The 18,050-nt window shown below is 36.1% G+C and overlaps 1 protein-coding gene across 3 annotated transcripts in view; it reads right to left on the reverse strand.

The window, feature by feature from the left end:
• Positions 1-18,050, reverse strand: part of LOC108975070 (equilibrative nucleoside transporter 1-like) — a 97,966-nt gene that overhangs the window by 38,156 nt on the left and 41,760 nt on the right. For all 3 annotated transcript variants that reach the window (XM_018943338.1, XM_018943340.1, XM_018943339.1), the window contains exon 6: positions 7,826-7,994. In XM_018943338.1, coding sequence (XP_018798883.1) covers positions 7,826-7,994 — 169 coding nt within the window. The remainder of the gene's footprint in view (positions 1-7,825; positions 7,995-18,050) is intronic.

An 18,050-nucleotide genomic window follows, 5' to 3' on the forward strand; every position in this document is an offset into this window, starting at 1 on the left:
GTCTACGCCAATCACGAAGAAGAAAATGGGCATAACATACATAATAAAAATATCCGTGTCACTCAAGTTTATAATAACAGTGTAATTTATTGTTAAAGTATTTAATTTAGTACAATGTTATTTTAAGATTAAATTATAAATTAAATGTTTTAAAAAGTTTAATGTTCTACTGTGTATAACGAAGTGTTTTAATGTCCAACGGATCGCTGCAAATCGGTGCGGGCGGAACGCTGTCGATCGGAGTCAAAAGTAGTGTTGACGCAGCGCAGTATCTAATCGAATTTAGATGTGCGAACTGTATGTGACGAATGTGTAAACGAATGTMTTGGACTTGCTCACTGTACCATCCTTTATGTTTTTGTGGGTTGATGCAGAAGTGTGGTGAGTTGTGTTTTGTGATAATATAAGTGTTATGGTGTCATCGGCTGTGGTATATTAACTGTGCCTTACTAGGATGGGCCAGTTTTTCCCGGATAGGGTGGGTGGATGCTTAACTCATTTAAACAATTATTTCTCACAATATGGCAATAATCAGTAAAATGTAATGAATTTTCGGTTCAAAATCTGCAGCCTTGGTTRTGGTCCTTAACCGGGATTGACAGAAGTACTGATACGAAGCAGTGTGACTAAAATTTTTATACAATCATTTCCAATAAAACTTCAAATTGAAATTGCAAGTGCTAAGTTCAAGTGTAAGCGAATTTGAAAGAATTTGATGATTGTAATCCATTTTTTTCATTTTCGTAGTATTGTTGGAGGATGAAGTATGTGTACAAGTTCACACAATTGAGTGAAGTTCTCTGATTACCATTCACTTGGGAGTGGCCAGAAACGGTTTTTTTCATATGGCTCCAGCAACTCACGACTTCCAGTATTAGACCAAAAAATATCCGTTTGAAGGAGAGCCAAAGTGAGCATTTACTACTGTTGCTATATAAAGTACCGCAAATTCGTTGTGGGCAAAAGATTCCAAATCGCAGTTCTTCAACATATCGCGGATTTTCACCTAGCCCTCGACGGAAAAAAAGGACGATGTGATCAAAGACCCCACCACGATGTCAAAATCAAGCTTGTAGTACATCAAAAAACGCAAGGAAGGTTCCGTTTTCCGAAAGGCAAAAGAAGAGCTGGTACGACGAGTAGTGTCGTAGCGGAGAGAAATTACCGCACCGCATCAATCGATCAAACACGTGAGGGATGGGATAAATACCGAGAGTTGAAGAGGGTTTTGGAATTGGTAAGTATGAAGAGCTCGACAAGCTGGCCGACAGGTAAAATGCTAGAAAACTCTACGAAAGATGTGGCGACTAAAGAAAGTTTTCACGGCCGGAAAAAACTCAGAGCACACTAAAATTATGGAGGAAACCCTTYGCCAGCCTGCTAAAAGGCAGTGAAGGCTTAACATCACTAAATGGCGAATGCAACTCCCTAATCGATGACGATGGAGCAGACGTTCAATTGAACGACCATGAAGTATTTCCCATAGCAATTACTCGTCTGAAGAATTAAGCGGCGGACCGATGATGATCTGAATTCGATATCCAAGCAAAAATAATATGGTTGTGTAAACTGAACATGACCAACATCAAAAGCTTCGGCAGGATCGGGAGGGACCTCTCCGAGCCGTTCGATATTAAACGAGATTTCAGACAAGCCGACACCCTTTCGTGTGACTACTCTCTAGTCTACACAGGGAAAGTCCCATCCTATATGAAAGTGTACAGTTGCTGGTGTACGCCGATGATATTGATATCATTGGCTTTAACAACCGTGCCGTTTATTATGCTTTCTCCATAGTTGATAAGGAAGCGAAGCAAATGGGTCTGGTGGTAAACGAGGGCAAGACGAAATATCTCAAACAAATCAAATCGATSAAACAAACAGTATTAATAAATAATTTATCTTATAGATTGACCGATATTTTCAGCAATAAGGTTGGGTCCAATTTTGATAATTTTTAGACGAGAGATGGCATCCCTTAGAAACTCTATTAGCGCAAAGTGGTATCTCAATATATTCATATAACTTAGATTTGTATTCTGGAAAACAAAAAAACTGAGATGAAATTTAAAATTGATACATATGGACCATTCCGGGTTTAAAGTATAATATCTCTGAAGCATTTAGGTATTAATTTGTCGAACGGTTAGTCGCTTATAACATAACCTCTTTAAGAAAAGTGGACGAAGTAATCACCCGATTCCAACGATCCACAAGGTCATAAGAAATGACAAACTGTGAAAATTCAGGCGGAACCATGCCACTTTTTAGAAATTTTAAAATCACAGATCCCCCTCTCTCATATGCCATAACAATGCCAAATAATAATATTATGTCCTAGTGGGGAGCTTACTTACGACAATTCAAACATTTTCGATTAATGGCGTTTTGTGGGCGTAACAGTGTTCCGATTAGGCCGTCCTATAATATCAAACTTTTTATAGTTCCATGTCTACCTAGTTACAGCTAGCACGGAAGGACGGATAACCGGTCGGACAGACAGCCACTCGGTATTCAACACGTCCCTTTAACCTGATCATTGAAAATTATTATATAAGGGCAATTCACAATCTGGGGCAAATGGTCTTGCATATTTGCAATTGCAAATGAGCGAGGCATATTGTTGCTTTTACACTAACAAAATATACAACGAATTTGCAATTGCAAATATGCAAGACCATTTGCACCAGATTGTGAATTGCCCTATAATGTAGGAGCATAATGCAAAAGTATAAAAACTACAACAACATACATGGTTCTCAGAATGACAAAAAATGGTGCAAAAATAGAAGAATTGAGGATTTTTGATGAGAAAAATAATGTTAATTCCAATATTAAGGAATGTAGACTTACAACTGAGGATGAAGTCATGTGTAGATTTTCCGAAAGTGAGGAAAGTTCTCTGATCGAAATTCAGTTAGGAGTGGCCAGACACGATTATTTTACATCTGGCTCTAGCAGCTCGTGACTTCCGGTCGTTGACCAAGTATCCTCTGGGTAGCCTAAGAACATCCGCTTGAAGGCGAGCTAAAGTGACGACCATGGCAAACGAATTAAGGACTAAGATTTGAGGGCATGCACCTGGAATGTCCGGTCCGTTAATTGGAAAGGTGCTGCTGTCGATATGGCTGAGGTCCTCGTTAGAGTGAGGCCTGATATCACCCCTGTCCAAGAAATGCGATGGACGGGACAAGGACTCAGATGAGTAGGACCTTGCGGCATTTCCTACAGTGGCCATATAAAAGCGCGGAGGTTTGGTGTGGGATTCTGGTGGGAGAGAGACTCCGAGCCWCCCATTAAACTTCCGCTCCTTTATATGGCCACTGTAGTAAATGCCACAAGGACCTACTCGTCTGAGTCCAAGTACTATCATTCACTCCGATAAATGAACGTCTAGAAACAATCCGCATCAAAGCGAGGTACTTCAACCTATAGCTGATTTGCGCCCACGCCGCTGATTAACGCCAGGGTGGGCAAAGAAGGTATCTCCATCCTCTTCGGCATTACGGCCGTAAAATTCAGCCTCCACGAGGAAACATCCCCAAATGGGTTGAGGCTGATCGACTTCGCCGGGCCCCGAAATATAGTTATCTGTGATACCAGATTCCAGCACAAGAAAATACATCAAGCTAACTGGCTGTCTCCGGATCGAAAAGCCACCAGCCAGATCGATTATGTTGTGATAGACGGAAGACACGTCTCCAGTCTTCTAAACGTGCGTACGCTCCGAGGTCATAACAACGACTCGGACCATTATYTTGTTGCAGCGAAGATTTGCACCCGCTTCTGTGCAACAAAAAACGCACGTCAACAAACACAAGGTTCGACGTCGAGAAGCTGCAATCACAACAGATAGCCGAACGTTTTTCTACTTCGTTGCCTGAGAGCACTCGTCAACAACTCGGTATAAGGGAGTTGTGGGACGGCTTTTCAAACTTTTTACTTACAGCTGCCACTGAAACCATTATTTTTCGGAAAATGCAAAAGAACAGCTGAACCGAGGGTCGCGCGTTGACTACGGCGAATATCTCATTCGATGGAACGAAGAGCTATATGAGATATACAAAACTATTGCCATAGCTCAGTGAATTAAAAGACAGCGGCTACGCTGGCTAGCTCACGTCGTCCGCATGGACGAAAACACTCCAGTTCTGAAGGTATTCGACGCATTACCCGCCGGGGGAACCAGAGCATGAGGAATACCTCAAACTTCAGTAAAGTAGTAGTTATCTACATCGCGTAAATGAGTGTGAATATAATATATATGCATATATTCTGTATATATTTCATATCGAAACACATATGTAAGTATATATGTGTAAACTGATCTATTTGATGTTGAAACACCCTTTGAAATATATAATGAAGTAAAGTTTGTATTACTACCTAAGTAGGTAGTTAATATAGACTTTACAAATTATATATTTATTAGCGACGTCAAAGTGTCACAAAAATGCGTTGTTGGTGGAAAAAACAAAACGAACGCCGATTTTCGAAACTGCGAAAGTATGCATATGTCTATCTCTTATGGATATTCCACATTAACATTTCTCTTTCATTTTCGTTTTACGACAAATAATGCCTAATTTCCGAAGTGATTTTAACCAATACAGCATTAATCCAATTAAATCGCTGAAATACACTGTTGATTTTATATAGAACTATATGGCCCTTTACAGCGTAAACAGGGTGGCTGGTGAATTTTGCTACATTAATTTTTCTTTTATTCATATTAAAGCTCATTCAATTTTATTAAATATAGCTTAATTAGTTAAAAAAAAGAAAGGAATTTAAATGCCCCCCTACTGGTTGATGCATGTGCGGCATCTTACCAAAAAGTTGTTCATTACTGCGTGGAGAGTTGAGACAGGATTAGCCGCAATTGTTTCTCGAATGGATTGCYTTAGTTCATTCAAATTTGTTGGTTTTGCTTTGTAGACTTCCTGTTTGCAATAACCCCACAAGAAAAAGTCGGGTGCAGTAAGGTCCGGCGACCTGGGTGGCCAACGAAATGTGGAGTTTCTGGATATCAGCTTATTGGGAAATTTTCGTCGCAATTCTGTCATAACTGCACCATCTTGCTGAAACCACACAGAGTTGAAAGAAATTCTCATTCGVCGTAATTCTGGATAGAAAAACTCTCGCAACATGCTCAAGTAACGGTCTTCAGTTACCGTAACGGTGTGACCATTTTCTTCGAAAAAGTAGGGCCCAACAATGCAGCGTGATGAAACTGCACACCACACTGTGACACGAAGTGGATGCAATTCCATCTCATGGAGCTTCTGTTGGTTGGAAGCACCCCATATTCGACAATTTTGTTTGTTTATGTTTCCGTTTAAATGGACCTCGTCAGACATGAAAAGATAATTCAACATGTTCCCATCCTCTTCTACCATTTGAATTTGCATCTTCTGGCAAAATTCCAAGCGAATCGGCAAGTCTGTAGCATTCATTTTGTTGGCCATTTGAATTTTATATGGGAATAAGTCCAAATCYTTGTGCATAATTGACTGTCTGCTTACACCGTGCATTGTTTTGTATGGCAGCAGCGATTGTTTCCTCCGTTCGAACTGAAGGGTTTCGTTGATAAGGTCTTCTGTTGACTATCCCATGCTCGGCAAAATTGTTTACAAGTCTCATTATGGTCCATCTGCTCGGAGGATTGCCGCCAAACGTGCGCCTATACTCTCTTTGAACCGAAACTACGGACTCCAGTGCGTGATAGCGGCGGACAGTCCAAATTATTGTTTCAGTGTCCCATTTATCCATTTTTGTTAAATGTAAAAGTCAATCTGCAAAATAAAAAAAATAATTAACCAGATTCATTAAATAGAAAGAAAGTTAGTTACTTTTATTTTTTTGGTAGCGGCTTTCATCAGCCACCCTGTAGTTTAAATKAATATTTTCAAAGATATTACAAATTTAAAAATTGCATGCGTATAGATAGCGCGTCGGAGGCCGCAGCAGCGATCGGACGCGTTTATCCTCGGAGCTATCTAGCGAGGAAAATAACAATATATATATATATACTTACATACCATTTAAGAGCGACTTCACCTATCCAAACCAAAGCTTTAGGGTTTGGTCGGACCATTAAGTAGATGGTTTATGTGAAGTTTGTACAAAATCGATAAAGCGGTTCTTCATTTATCACATTTTTTGTAACAAATGAATTCAATACAGATACTATCTATATATAATAATATATATATATTAGGGTGTTTGTTTTTTTAACTATTAATGGTTTTCAGTCCCGTTACGAAATTCTTGGAAAAGTCGGGTTTAGAGCCAGGTTTTTACATGCCTTGGTCCAGTCTTTAATGTTAATATTAAGGCTAAAATTTTCAGGGAATTTGTTTAGGGTATTTCCAAAGAAAATTTCATGATGGGATTGAAAAAAAAGAATATACAGAAGAAATGTACAAAAAAATTTACTACTTCCATGAAACGTTTATCTTTTCATGCTTTTATTGTGGTTTGTGTGGCATTATGTGATAATTCTTCGAGTCCATAATGGCATAAAGTTTAGACACAATAGCAATAGAACTACAGTCACGCAAATATATTGAAAGAGATTTGTATTTCCCACTGTGAAACGTCCGGGTTGAAATTGTTTGGAATTTCTCCATGTTTTTATTGGTCTTTATATGTTGGTGTAGAAGTTAACACCAATTAGAATAGATTTGTTATTGAATACTCTCTCACTTCAAAATGTAAAATTTTCAAGTCCAAGCAAGAAGTGCGCATATTTTAGTTAGATAAAGTTACTTACTGGAAATACCGACTAAACTTCAGCTACTTTTTCTTAAATTTTGTTTTTATCCACTGGATTCATAAACTATTCTCCGTAAGATCCGATCAAGCAGTAAACTACAATATTAATATATAATGCCTGTATTCAGTTAAAAAAGTGGTGTTCTGATATATCAGTTGTTTTAGCGAATTTCCTGTTGCTGATAGAGAAAATCTTCTCAGTTTTGATAACTTCAGTGTTAGACCTTGTTTAGACTCTCCGAAGAATTGCTCAAAAAAACACGTTTCTTCGCCCCACTCACTCACTAAAATTTTGTAGCAATGAATCAACTTTGTGATCAAAGTTTTTCACATTCTATAAAATGTCAACGCATTAGAGCAATGCACTAATTACTGCAAGACATTATGTTCCTACGACTAAATCGGCAATTATGTGCCCATCTCCCGGAACCAGGACTCATCAATAGATTTTACTCATCTCAAATAATATAGTCGACACAGTTTTTCCATCAAATGTATTTAATTGGGGTACTCACTACTTTAAAAATTTGTTGCTGGATTGAATACTAAAATAAAWTTACGCAAATACAACTCTGAACGCTATGTTTTCGGGTCGTTATAACTTAAAACCCTTAAATATATTTTGGATACATATACAGACATTTGTCGCTGAACAAAGTTGCATATATTTTTTGTCCCAAGAGACAAGAAGTAATCGCTTTGGAGAAGAATAATTTTGTTAAATCAATTAAATCATTTGAATTTCTACCGCCACACCACTCATTACAATAATTTACTATTCCTCTTTATCCTTTAATGAAAATGCATATAAAAACAAATAACCATCCTGGCTTAGATGAAGCCTATAGTTCTAATACGGATCACCTGCGTGCAAGTGTTTAACCGCAGAAACAAAAATAACATTTATAATAAATAATTGTAATTAAAGATAGGAGTTCTTTCTATAATTTACATTTGACAAATGCGAAATTCCACATCTCTAATGATAAATTTATATTTATTACTAAATTGAATACTATTTTTTAAACATTCACATTAAAAACATTACCTGAGTGTACGGAAGGAAATATCGATAATGTCACGAAGAATGTGAAAAACACATTGTATAGTTGTAAAGAAGTCTTTTTAAAAATTAACCAATATGGTACAACGCACACCTTAGTATCATCTGATTCCTCCTCTGGTTTTCTAGAAAGTTGATTATAACGGTAAAATTTCTGAAAATAATATAGAAATTATAAATATTATAAACGAAAAGAAACATAAATAAATTTCAATACCTTGTAACAAACTTATTTAACATAAGTAAGGAAGAGTATAACCGAACATTTCGACTCTTGCAACTTGCAAGGATTAAATCCGGTTTAAAACCTTAATTTTTATTATTTTCAAATCTTTATATTAGGTATATGTGGACCAACTACCAGGAAAGAATTATTTCCAAATTTCAATTATATATTTCATACATTGACTGATATTTTCGGTTAAAAGTCAACTATACTATTGGCARTATTGTCCACATATTCAGCACGTAGGGGCTTGAACAGTTTTGGTTCAATTTGGGCAATTTTTGTTAACTAGGTGACATACTTCAAGAAAATTTTTTGTAGAAAGTTTTATCACGCTAATTAATAAATTGTTTTTTAATTTGTATATTTGAAAGCCAAGGAATCAAATGAAATTTAAAATTGTGTTATATGGGAAGTAAGCATGTTTGTATCTCGACTTAGCTCATTTTGAAACAGGAAACTTAGGAATGTCAAGATAATATAATCACCCAAATATGGTCAAGAAAGTCCTGAGATATGGATTATCACCGAAGTGTGGTCGGGGACTCTGACTCCTATAAAGTCGCTTTTATCATCCTGGGTGTAAARTTTAATGTGTCTGGCGTATTTAGTCTTTGATGAATCGCGCTTTTAGTAATTTAACAGTACCTTTATACGGAGAGCGGAGGTAGCCATGCGACTGGGATACATGTGCCAAATTACATTTCCATATCTTATTTTAGTTCTTAGTTATGACACTGTTAGGTTTTCGTTTAATGACGTTTTGTGGCCGTGGCAGTGGTCCGATTATTAGTCATTCGGATTTCAACTCGTCTCAACATTTATATATGTATAATATCTATATAACTGTATATTAAAGTGATATAAACAACATAAATAACAACACCCATATAAAACTTGCGATTTTGTAGCCAATGAAACCTTGACCGGACACTCCAAGTTGTAACATATTAAGGAATAAAGAACACGGTGAAGAGTTACTAAGTGTAAACTAATCTAAAGTGCAACGGAATACCAGAAACATAGAGTGTTTGTAAAGTAATGTTATTTTTATTTATATTTCTACACATTGTATGTACATGGTGTGCACAAGATTGTCAAGTTGTTCATATAACGGCTCTATTCTAATTGTTTTGTTTTAGAAACAACTATAAAAAATATAAAATWTGTATGTTGAAAACGCCTAAAACAAATATACATTTCCCTAATATATTTTATTTCCACGATCAACTCCACCATATAAATGAATTTGCCTGTGAACCACCGGTTTTTCACCCCACCAGATAAGCGTAGTGCCTAGTTAGAACGCGTTAACCATAAAGTCACAATAAAAATACAACCATTAGACGACTGAAGCAACAAGTATTTCACGACACAAGGATGGAATAGCCACAAACGGAAGCTTTTCCACTGGATATAGTGGAACAACTAAAGCAGTAGAGAAATGCGTACCTACATCTACAGCAACAACAGACAAGAAATAAAGCGATTTGTGCTTTATTTTATACCAACACATTGTCAATCGAAAAATGCAGAGATAAACATTCCATAAACGACAATTGAAATCAACATTATACAACAATGTGCTGAAGATCGTCAAATTTGAGAGCAAATACTATTAAATTTAAAATTACGAGTTAAGGGGGTATTTCACTCTAGTATTTTGGAAAACTCGATTTTTTTCATATATTCAAAGTTTAGACAATTAAGAGCATATCCGCTGTACCTAGCACACTAATAAATGACTTAGACTGCCTGAAATTTTAMTCACTTTTTTAGACGCGTTTTTCTCGAAACTAATTTTTTCCACACGGTACCGGCATTACCTCAAGTTCTTTACAACCGATTTACTTGAAATTTTGTGTGAATCTTCTTTATATAATCCTTTATCGTTCCTACCAGCATCGTGTCAAAATTTTTGTTTTTAATATTTTCAAAAAAATTCAGGAATTTCAAACAAAAGCGTCAAAAATGATTTTTATTTTCAGGCAGTCACCATTTTTAAAAATCGTTCCCTGAGGTAGGGACTATAACAGCATCCTTACTTATTAAGAATTTCTTTTGATTTTTTTTCAGACCACCAGGAGAGTCAGGATCAATGCCACCAGATGTACCATTTATTTTTTCAACCTGTCTCTCCTCCCCTCTAATTATTTTAATTTTTAATACTTTTTTTGTAAAATTGTTTTTCTGTATTCTTAAGATATCAATAAAAGCACCATAAAAATGAATGGTAAACATATTTTTTCGTTTTTTTTTAATAAAATTCAAAAAACTGCCGAAAATTCGATTCCTACACTAGAATAGTTAGCGTTTATTATGAAGGAAATAGTTGTGTATATTTAAGTAATACCGATAAGTTGTTGGTTGATATAATGAAAGAAATTGCCAAGCGACACTCAGCGATACAAAATTTATGACGAACGGCAAAATTAGAWTAGACAGATTAGAACTCAACAACCGTTGGGTGAACAAAACTATTATATTTTGTCAACACATATTGCAAAATGATTTTACACGAATTAAATTAAAACACTTAATAATATTCAGTACAATAAAAAATAAAAAACATACAGTAGCATGACTTAGTAATAGATATAAAAATAAATGTATAGTAAAAGAAAGAAGATTGACATTGAATGAAAGGTAATCTCAATTCTTAAATAATCTTTCCGAATTTAAAGAAAACTACACATTAAAGAGAACTAAAATATAATAAAATACATATAAGCGATTTAATTAAGTAGGTATTCTAGTGTAACAATTTTAAAATGTCTAAAAAATAATTCGTATATATTTTCACAGTTTAGATATTCTCGCTCTAAGAGGATCTTTCAAACTTCAACTTTTTTTAAAGTTATATTTGTTTTAGTTTCATTGGAACTTGACCAGTTTAGTGTCCACTTAAAACATTTTTCTTCAAACAGCCTTTTACAAAACGATAACGATTTCTCAAGTTCTACTGGACCGATTTCCCTGAAATAAGTAAGTAAGATAGTCTGTTTTATAGACTTGTCTATGTCCGGAACTAACCATATCCTTAAATTTAATTTTTTTACTATTTTGAAATCCGGATGATGATTTTAAGCTATTAGAGCCAGACTAGAAATCACAACGGGCATGTTACCATAATCTACCTTTTAAACGAGTTTGGATAAAGCTGTCAAAGAGGAACTAAAMACTTCGTTTACATTTCCCAGAAGAGAAGAAAAAAGCAATTTTTTGAAATTTCAGTACGTTGATTTTGTATTAATATTAAGGCGTCCTGACGAAAATTGGTACACGTGTTTCTTTGGTGGACGAATTCGAACCAATACTACTACATACGTAATAAAAGAGATCCTCTCCGATACAAGTATGTTCTTGCGCCGTCAATATTTCTTTACAAAGCCGTAGTAGCTTTGCGGGGATACAAAATTCAAACATTGCGGCATAAAGGCAGCTCCTTTTCCTGCTGTCAAAAGCAGTTTTAAAATCGACGACGAGGTGATGTGTGTCGATCCTCTGCTCACTTCTCTTTTCCAAGACTTGGCGCATGATGAATATTTGGTCGGTTATTAATTTTGCAGGCCTAAAGCGACACTAATTAGTTTCACGGTAATTGGGTAGTGCATATAAGCTTTCGTCCGACCATATTCTACAAAAAAGCTGATGCATGCTCCTTATCAGTTCTTCGCCGCCCTGTTTGAATAGCTCGGCCTGCATTCCATCGGCCCCCGCTCTTTGGTTGTTCTTCACTGCCATTCAGCAAATAAGGTATGCTCCAGTCTTGAAACCTTCTGTAAGCCGCCGCATTTTTTCGTAGAGTTTTCGAGCATAACCCCTGTCGGCCAGCTTATCAAGCTTTTCGGCCTCTTTCTTTTTCTGTCTGCAGATGTCTGTATTGTTGCCAGATAGGCAACCTGTTTTCTCTCCGCTGCACCACGGCACTCCTCGTCGTACCAGCTGCTCTTTTGTATTTTCCGAAAACCATTGGTTTCAGTTGCAGCTGTAGCTTGAAATGCCGTCCCACAGTTCCCTTATACCGAGTTGCTGTTGAGTGCTCTCAGCGCAGGAGTGTACATCGAGTCGAAAATCATTCGGCTGACTGTTGTGATTGCAGCTTCTCGTCGTCAGACCTTTCTTGTGTTTGTTGAAGAACGTTTTTTGCTGCAGAGAGGCAGGTGTGTGTCTTCTCTGCAACAAGATAGTGGTCTGAGTAGAGACTGCTACGTAGCTTGATAAATATTGTTATGCAGGTATCTAGTACTACAAACCATATTTCGATCAGAATAAACCTATTTGGGGATGTTTCAGCGGAGCCTGAATTACCGACCGTTGTGCCAAACATACCTTTTTGGGCGTAAATCAGCGATATGTAGAAGAAATTCGCTTTTATGCGGATTGTGTCTAGGTGTTCATCCACGGGGGTGAATGGCAGAATTCAGCGACGGAGTCTCTCTTCCACCATGAATCCTAAACCTAATTTGCGCTTCTTTATATGACCACTGTAGTAAATACCACAAGGACCTACTCGTTTTAGTCATAGCCTAGTCCATCGCACTTCTTGGACGGCGGAGATGTCAACTTTTATTTTCTCGAGGACATCAACCATCTGGGCAGCGGCACCTTCCCAATTAAAGGACCGGACATTTTAAGTGAATGTCCTGAAATCAATGTCCTAAGGAGGGATGCTTCGCTTCTCACTTTAGCTCACTTCAGACGGATTTTCTTTGTCTACCCAGAGGATATTTGGTCTARAACCGGAAGTCGTGAGCTGCGTGAGCCATATGTAAAAGATTCGCTTCTGGCTATTCCCAAGTGAATGACAATCAGAGAACTATCCTCACTTGCGCAAATTTCTACACATGACTCCATCTTATACGTATATATATACATATATAAATCGATGTCTATCTCGATTAGGTCAAGAGTATAAAAAAAATGTTAGGTGAACAAAACTATTACACTCTTTAGCACAATGATCCAAGCGTATAAAAATAAATATCTTGTGCTCTAAATTCATCTGTCGTACATCACAAAAAAATATCGGAACACAGCTTTAGAAGGAGCCAGATACCGAATACGTTTACCATTTTGTCTTAAGTGATTTTATTCTATAGTTTATTGTCCGATTAAAATTTAAAATATTGCGGACACACATTACTTTATGTTATGTTAATAAGTAGCAACCGCAGCTTGCATAATACAAGGTGCGTTCCAAAGTAAACCGGAAATTTTGAATCTAGCGCCAACTGGTGGCACCATCTACCTGTATATGTATATGTTGACTGGTGCGTTAGAATCTGCTATATTTATCGATTGTACAGAGAGAATTTCATTGGACTGCGTTTGAAGTGTCAGTATGTGTTATTGGTGCGAAAATGAGCTTCGAACAAACAGCCATGTTATGGAATCATCGCCATAAACTTGTTTCATCAATTGAAATGTTTCGGCAAAAGTTTTACCAATTAAAAAAAAAAATTAATTTTAGTTTATTTTTAATTTTAATTTAATTTTAATTTTGTTTTAAAATTGGTAAAAACTTTTACCGAAACATTTCAATTGATGAAACAAGTTTATGGCGATGATTCCATAGCAGAGCGCACGAGTGGTTTCAACGTTTTCAATGTGGTCGTGAGGACATAATTGACGATCAACGTGTGGGCCAATGAAAATTCGTGATCACCGAAAATTGAATCGAAGCTGTGCGTGAACTCATCACAAATCTGCCGAAATCATCATTGAAATTTATGGTAATGGAATTGAACACCTCCAAAACATCGACTATTTTGAATAAAGAAAATTGATTTTGCCGAAAAAGCCATTTTTTTTTAATCCTGTTTACCTTGGAACTCATCTTGTACTTGTATATAAAATAGTTCGTATACTTCGAACGTAAAACGTAGTTTAATTTAAAAGGTAAATATTATAATTTCATTGCATAATTATTTCCGTTAATATAAATCGTAAAAATGTAATCGGTAATTGTAAATAAAATGCAAAATATTTAATTATTCCTCAATATTTATAATAGATATAATACATTTACAGTAAACCAATTAAATATACATATACCTAGTTTTATTAATCTACGACACGTTTATTTAATTCAAAATGACTACAGTTATTTTTTATTTTTTGTATATACTTTAAAAGATGTATATTTAACATTTAATATGGCATATCAAAATATTTTTTTTACTTATATTATATCAAAAAGGCTACATACACTGATTTGATTTACATAAATAAAAAGTAAACACAATAATTTTAGAGCTATTTATTATTTTTTATTATGTTGCAATTATTGCATCCAGTTTTCGACGCATGTTCCCCCTCAATTTCTAGTATTATTTCCGGGTATTTTCAACCATTTAATCGGTAAAGTAGCCTTTTAAGCTCTATTTTGATGAAAATCCAATAAGTTCCAGATATGTAGAATAGAATTAATGTATGGTGGTTGCGGCGCACATGGAGTTATATTCAATTGTTTAACAAACCTGTACGTACAAGATACGATGTGTGTTTTGGGTCATTATCATGTTGGAAACTTTGCAGCTATTAAGAACACTTGGACGTAAATTATTTGTTAAAATGTACWGGTACATGTACTTATCCATTCTTTAAATGTGCAAACAGTCTCCGAGCGTCACTCGACGCATACGGTTGTGCTGTCAGTAATTTCGTTGTGTTAATCAATTTCGCTTGTGCAAATTACATTTTCGCACCTAATGTTTACAATAAGCCTGCTCTTATTTTCTAACTCCTATTAATTAAATTCAATTGTGAAAAATGCCCCCCTGGGAGACCGCTCTAGAAAATAATAGGTTCGCCTTATTATCTTCTAGTCCTCAACCAAAAAGAAAGAAAAAAGCGAACCCATTATCGAATGAAGAATTATTCGCTACTCTACCAACAACAATARTCAACAACAGCAATCCCAAATATATAGTGGTAAGTTCAACTGATGCAAATAAGCCGTCGAATATATTTTCCTACTTCGCCGTTCACAAATCCCTGAAACACATTAGCTCTGAAATAATAAAAATCAGTCAACTAAGGGATGGTAATTTGCTACTTCTAGTTAAAAATAGCACTATTGCAAAAAAATTAATGACAACAAAGCAACTCGTGGGAATATGCAGTGTAAAAATTGAGCTCCACAAAAATTTCAACTCAAGCAACGGTACTATTTACGCTCCGTGCCTAAACGATATTCCCGACAATGAAATAATTGAAAACTTGAAAGACCAAGGTGTCATATCGATTTATAAATTTCCAAAATACATAAACGGCCAACCAATTCCAAGTGGTGTAGTCCTCCTAACTTTCGATCACTACTCTCTACCGGAAAAAATTGATGTTTCATGATATACAACAAAGGTAAGACCATACTACACAAATCCCATGRGATGCAGAAACTGCCAATTACTTGGTCATACAAAAAAACGCTGCAACAAGGTCCCTACTTGCGGTACATGTGCATTACCAACCCACAATCCCTCACCCTGTACTCGCACTCTCTGTGCAAACTGTTCTGCTGATCAAACAGCCTCAAGTAAACTGTGTCCGAAGTTCATTCAAATAAAAAATATAATAACAATTCAAACTGAGTTCGCTCTTTTCGCGAAGCAGTAACTATCCATAAAGCACAAATACCACCTGTTTTCAATTCTTCATCTCCCTCATTCGCATACATTATTAACTACCCAACAAATATATCTCCCACAAACTATCAACAAAACACTCAAACAAAAGAGCAAATCTCGCTCTCCTCTCTTACTCCACCTACAACTTCCAAATCTAAAACAAGCAGCACAAACAACGAAGAAAATGTATCAACCTCTATAAATCAAATAAATTCAACTCATTCGCTTCCAACAACAAGTGCAATCGAAGACTCACCTGTAACACCTTTTAACTACAACGCAACAACCTCATTCATTTCAAACTTGATCACCCACCTCAGTAACACTCCCGCCGCCCCATTCCCCACACAACCCTCATCATAAAATAGATTATGAGAATTCTTCAGTGAAATTTGAAAGGTCTATTTAACAATTATCCAGCAATTGCATTACAGGAAACTCACCTCCAAGCAAACAAAACGGCATATACTCCTCACAAATACATTGTTATTTCCATAACCTACCACAAAACAACTCAGCTAAACAAGGCATTGCCCWGTTTATCAAAAAAAAAATCCAAACAAAAACGTATCCCAATCTTATCCAACATTTCCGCCATTGCTATAGAAATTAACATCGGTTTCAAATTCTCCATAGTCACATGCTACATCCCTCCGAATCAAAAGTTTAATGCAGGAGAACTTATAGGTATCATTAACGCTGTTCCTGCACCCACAATAATCATAGGAGATTTTAATGCTTGGAGCCCCCTATGGGGATCTACCTTCTCAAATGGGATAGGCCAAATAGTGGAAGATGTCATTCTCTCAAAAAACTTATTTGTTCTTAACGATAGATCACCAACTCACTTTTCCTCCCACAAAACTTTCACTCACATACCCATTGCTCTTTGTTCAGCTTCCATAGTCCATAAACTCTGTTCTTATACTCTAGAAGATCCTCACAATAGCGACCACTTTCCTATCATAACTAACCTCATCACCCCGATTCAATACATGGTTAAGCCGAGGTCAAAATTTCTTACAGAAAAAGCTGATTGGTTAAAATACTGCCCCTCCTCAACACATCAGCAAGTGCTGAAATAGTATCAGCGAACATAAACGCAGAAGTATCAAAAATAGAAAGGATTACTCGATCCGCTGCACATATCTCAATTCCCCAAACTAGCACAAAAAAATTTACCGCCAAACTACCGTATTGGTCCAATTTATTAACTATCTTGAGAAATACAAAACAAACCCTTTGGTCTAAATTCAAACAGAACGTAACAACTGAAAACTTAATTAGATACAAAAAAGCAAACTCTAACTTCAGAAGAGAACTAAAATCTGTTAAACACATAGCCCTTGAAAAATTAACAGCTAATATAAAACCCACCTCAAGCTCTAAAAAAATATGGAATGACATCAAATCTCTTTCAGGAGGACATAAACAAAATAAAATCGATTTTATTCAATCTCCCGTAGGTCCCATTTACAATCCCCAGCATATTGCAGAAAACTTTGCACAAACATGGTCAAACAACTCCAAAAATTTCAACTTTCATCCGAATTTTTTTCCACTTTCTAATCAAATCACATTGATAAAATCTCCCATTACATTAGAAGAGTTCGATTCTACTATCAGCAAAATGTCCGTAAAAACCACCTGGATCAGACAAAATTTCCTACCCCTTCCTAAAAAATCTTCCATACTCTTTAAAAATCGGACTTATAACCCTATACAATAACATATTAAAGCAGGGTATTGTACCTCAAGAATGGAAAAAGCTACAATTATTCCTATCTCTAAACCCAACAAATCGAGTGCTTCAATTTCAGACTTCAGACCCATTTCTTTGATACCCTGCATTGCCAAAGTTGTGAAAAAAATTATATCAAAGAGACTCATGTGGTATTTAAAACAAAAAGGGCTGATAAGCCCGAACCAGTTTGGTTTTCAAAGTGGTCTTGGYGCCATTGACCCACTTCTCTACTTTGAACACCACGCTACAACAACAATATCAACCCAAAATCACTTATCCGTCCTCAGTCTAGATTTTGAGAAAGCTTTCGATAGAATTGGAGCTCATACGGTATTACAAGAATTAAAAAAATGGGACATTCGAGATAAAATGTATAATTTCATAACGTCATTTCTTTCAAATCGTAAGATTACTGTAAGTGTTAGTAACCACAACTCCAACATATACCCCCTACATAATGGCATACCCCAAGGATCTCCCCTTTCTACAACACTAGTTATTATTGCCTTTAACCAATTAAGCAACTTTATAACCTCATACCGATGTGTAGACCATATCATCTACGCAGACGATGTTTTAATTTTTCCGGCTTTAAAAAACTTAAACCAA

This window comes from Bactrocera latifrons, unplaced genomic scaffold (genome assembly GCF_001853355.1).
Source record: "Bactrocera latifrons isolate USDA-ARS-PBARC rearing strain unplaced genomic scaffold, ASM185335v1 scaffold_603, whole genome shotgun sequence".
NCBI classification, from domain to species: Eukaryota; Metazoa; Arthropoda; class Insecta; order Diptera; family Tephritidae; genus Bactrocera; species Bactrocera latifrons.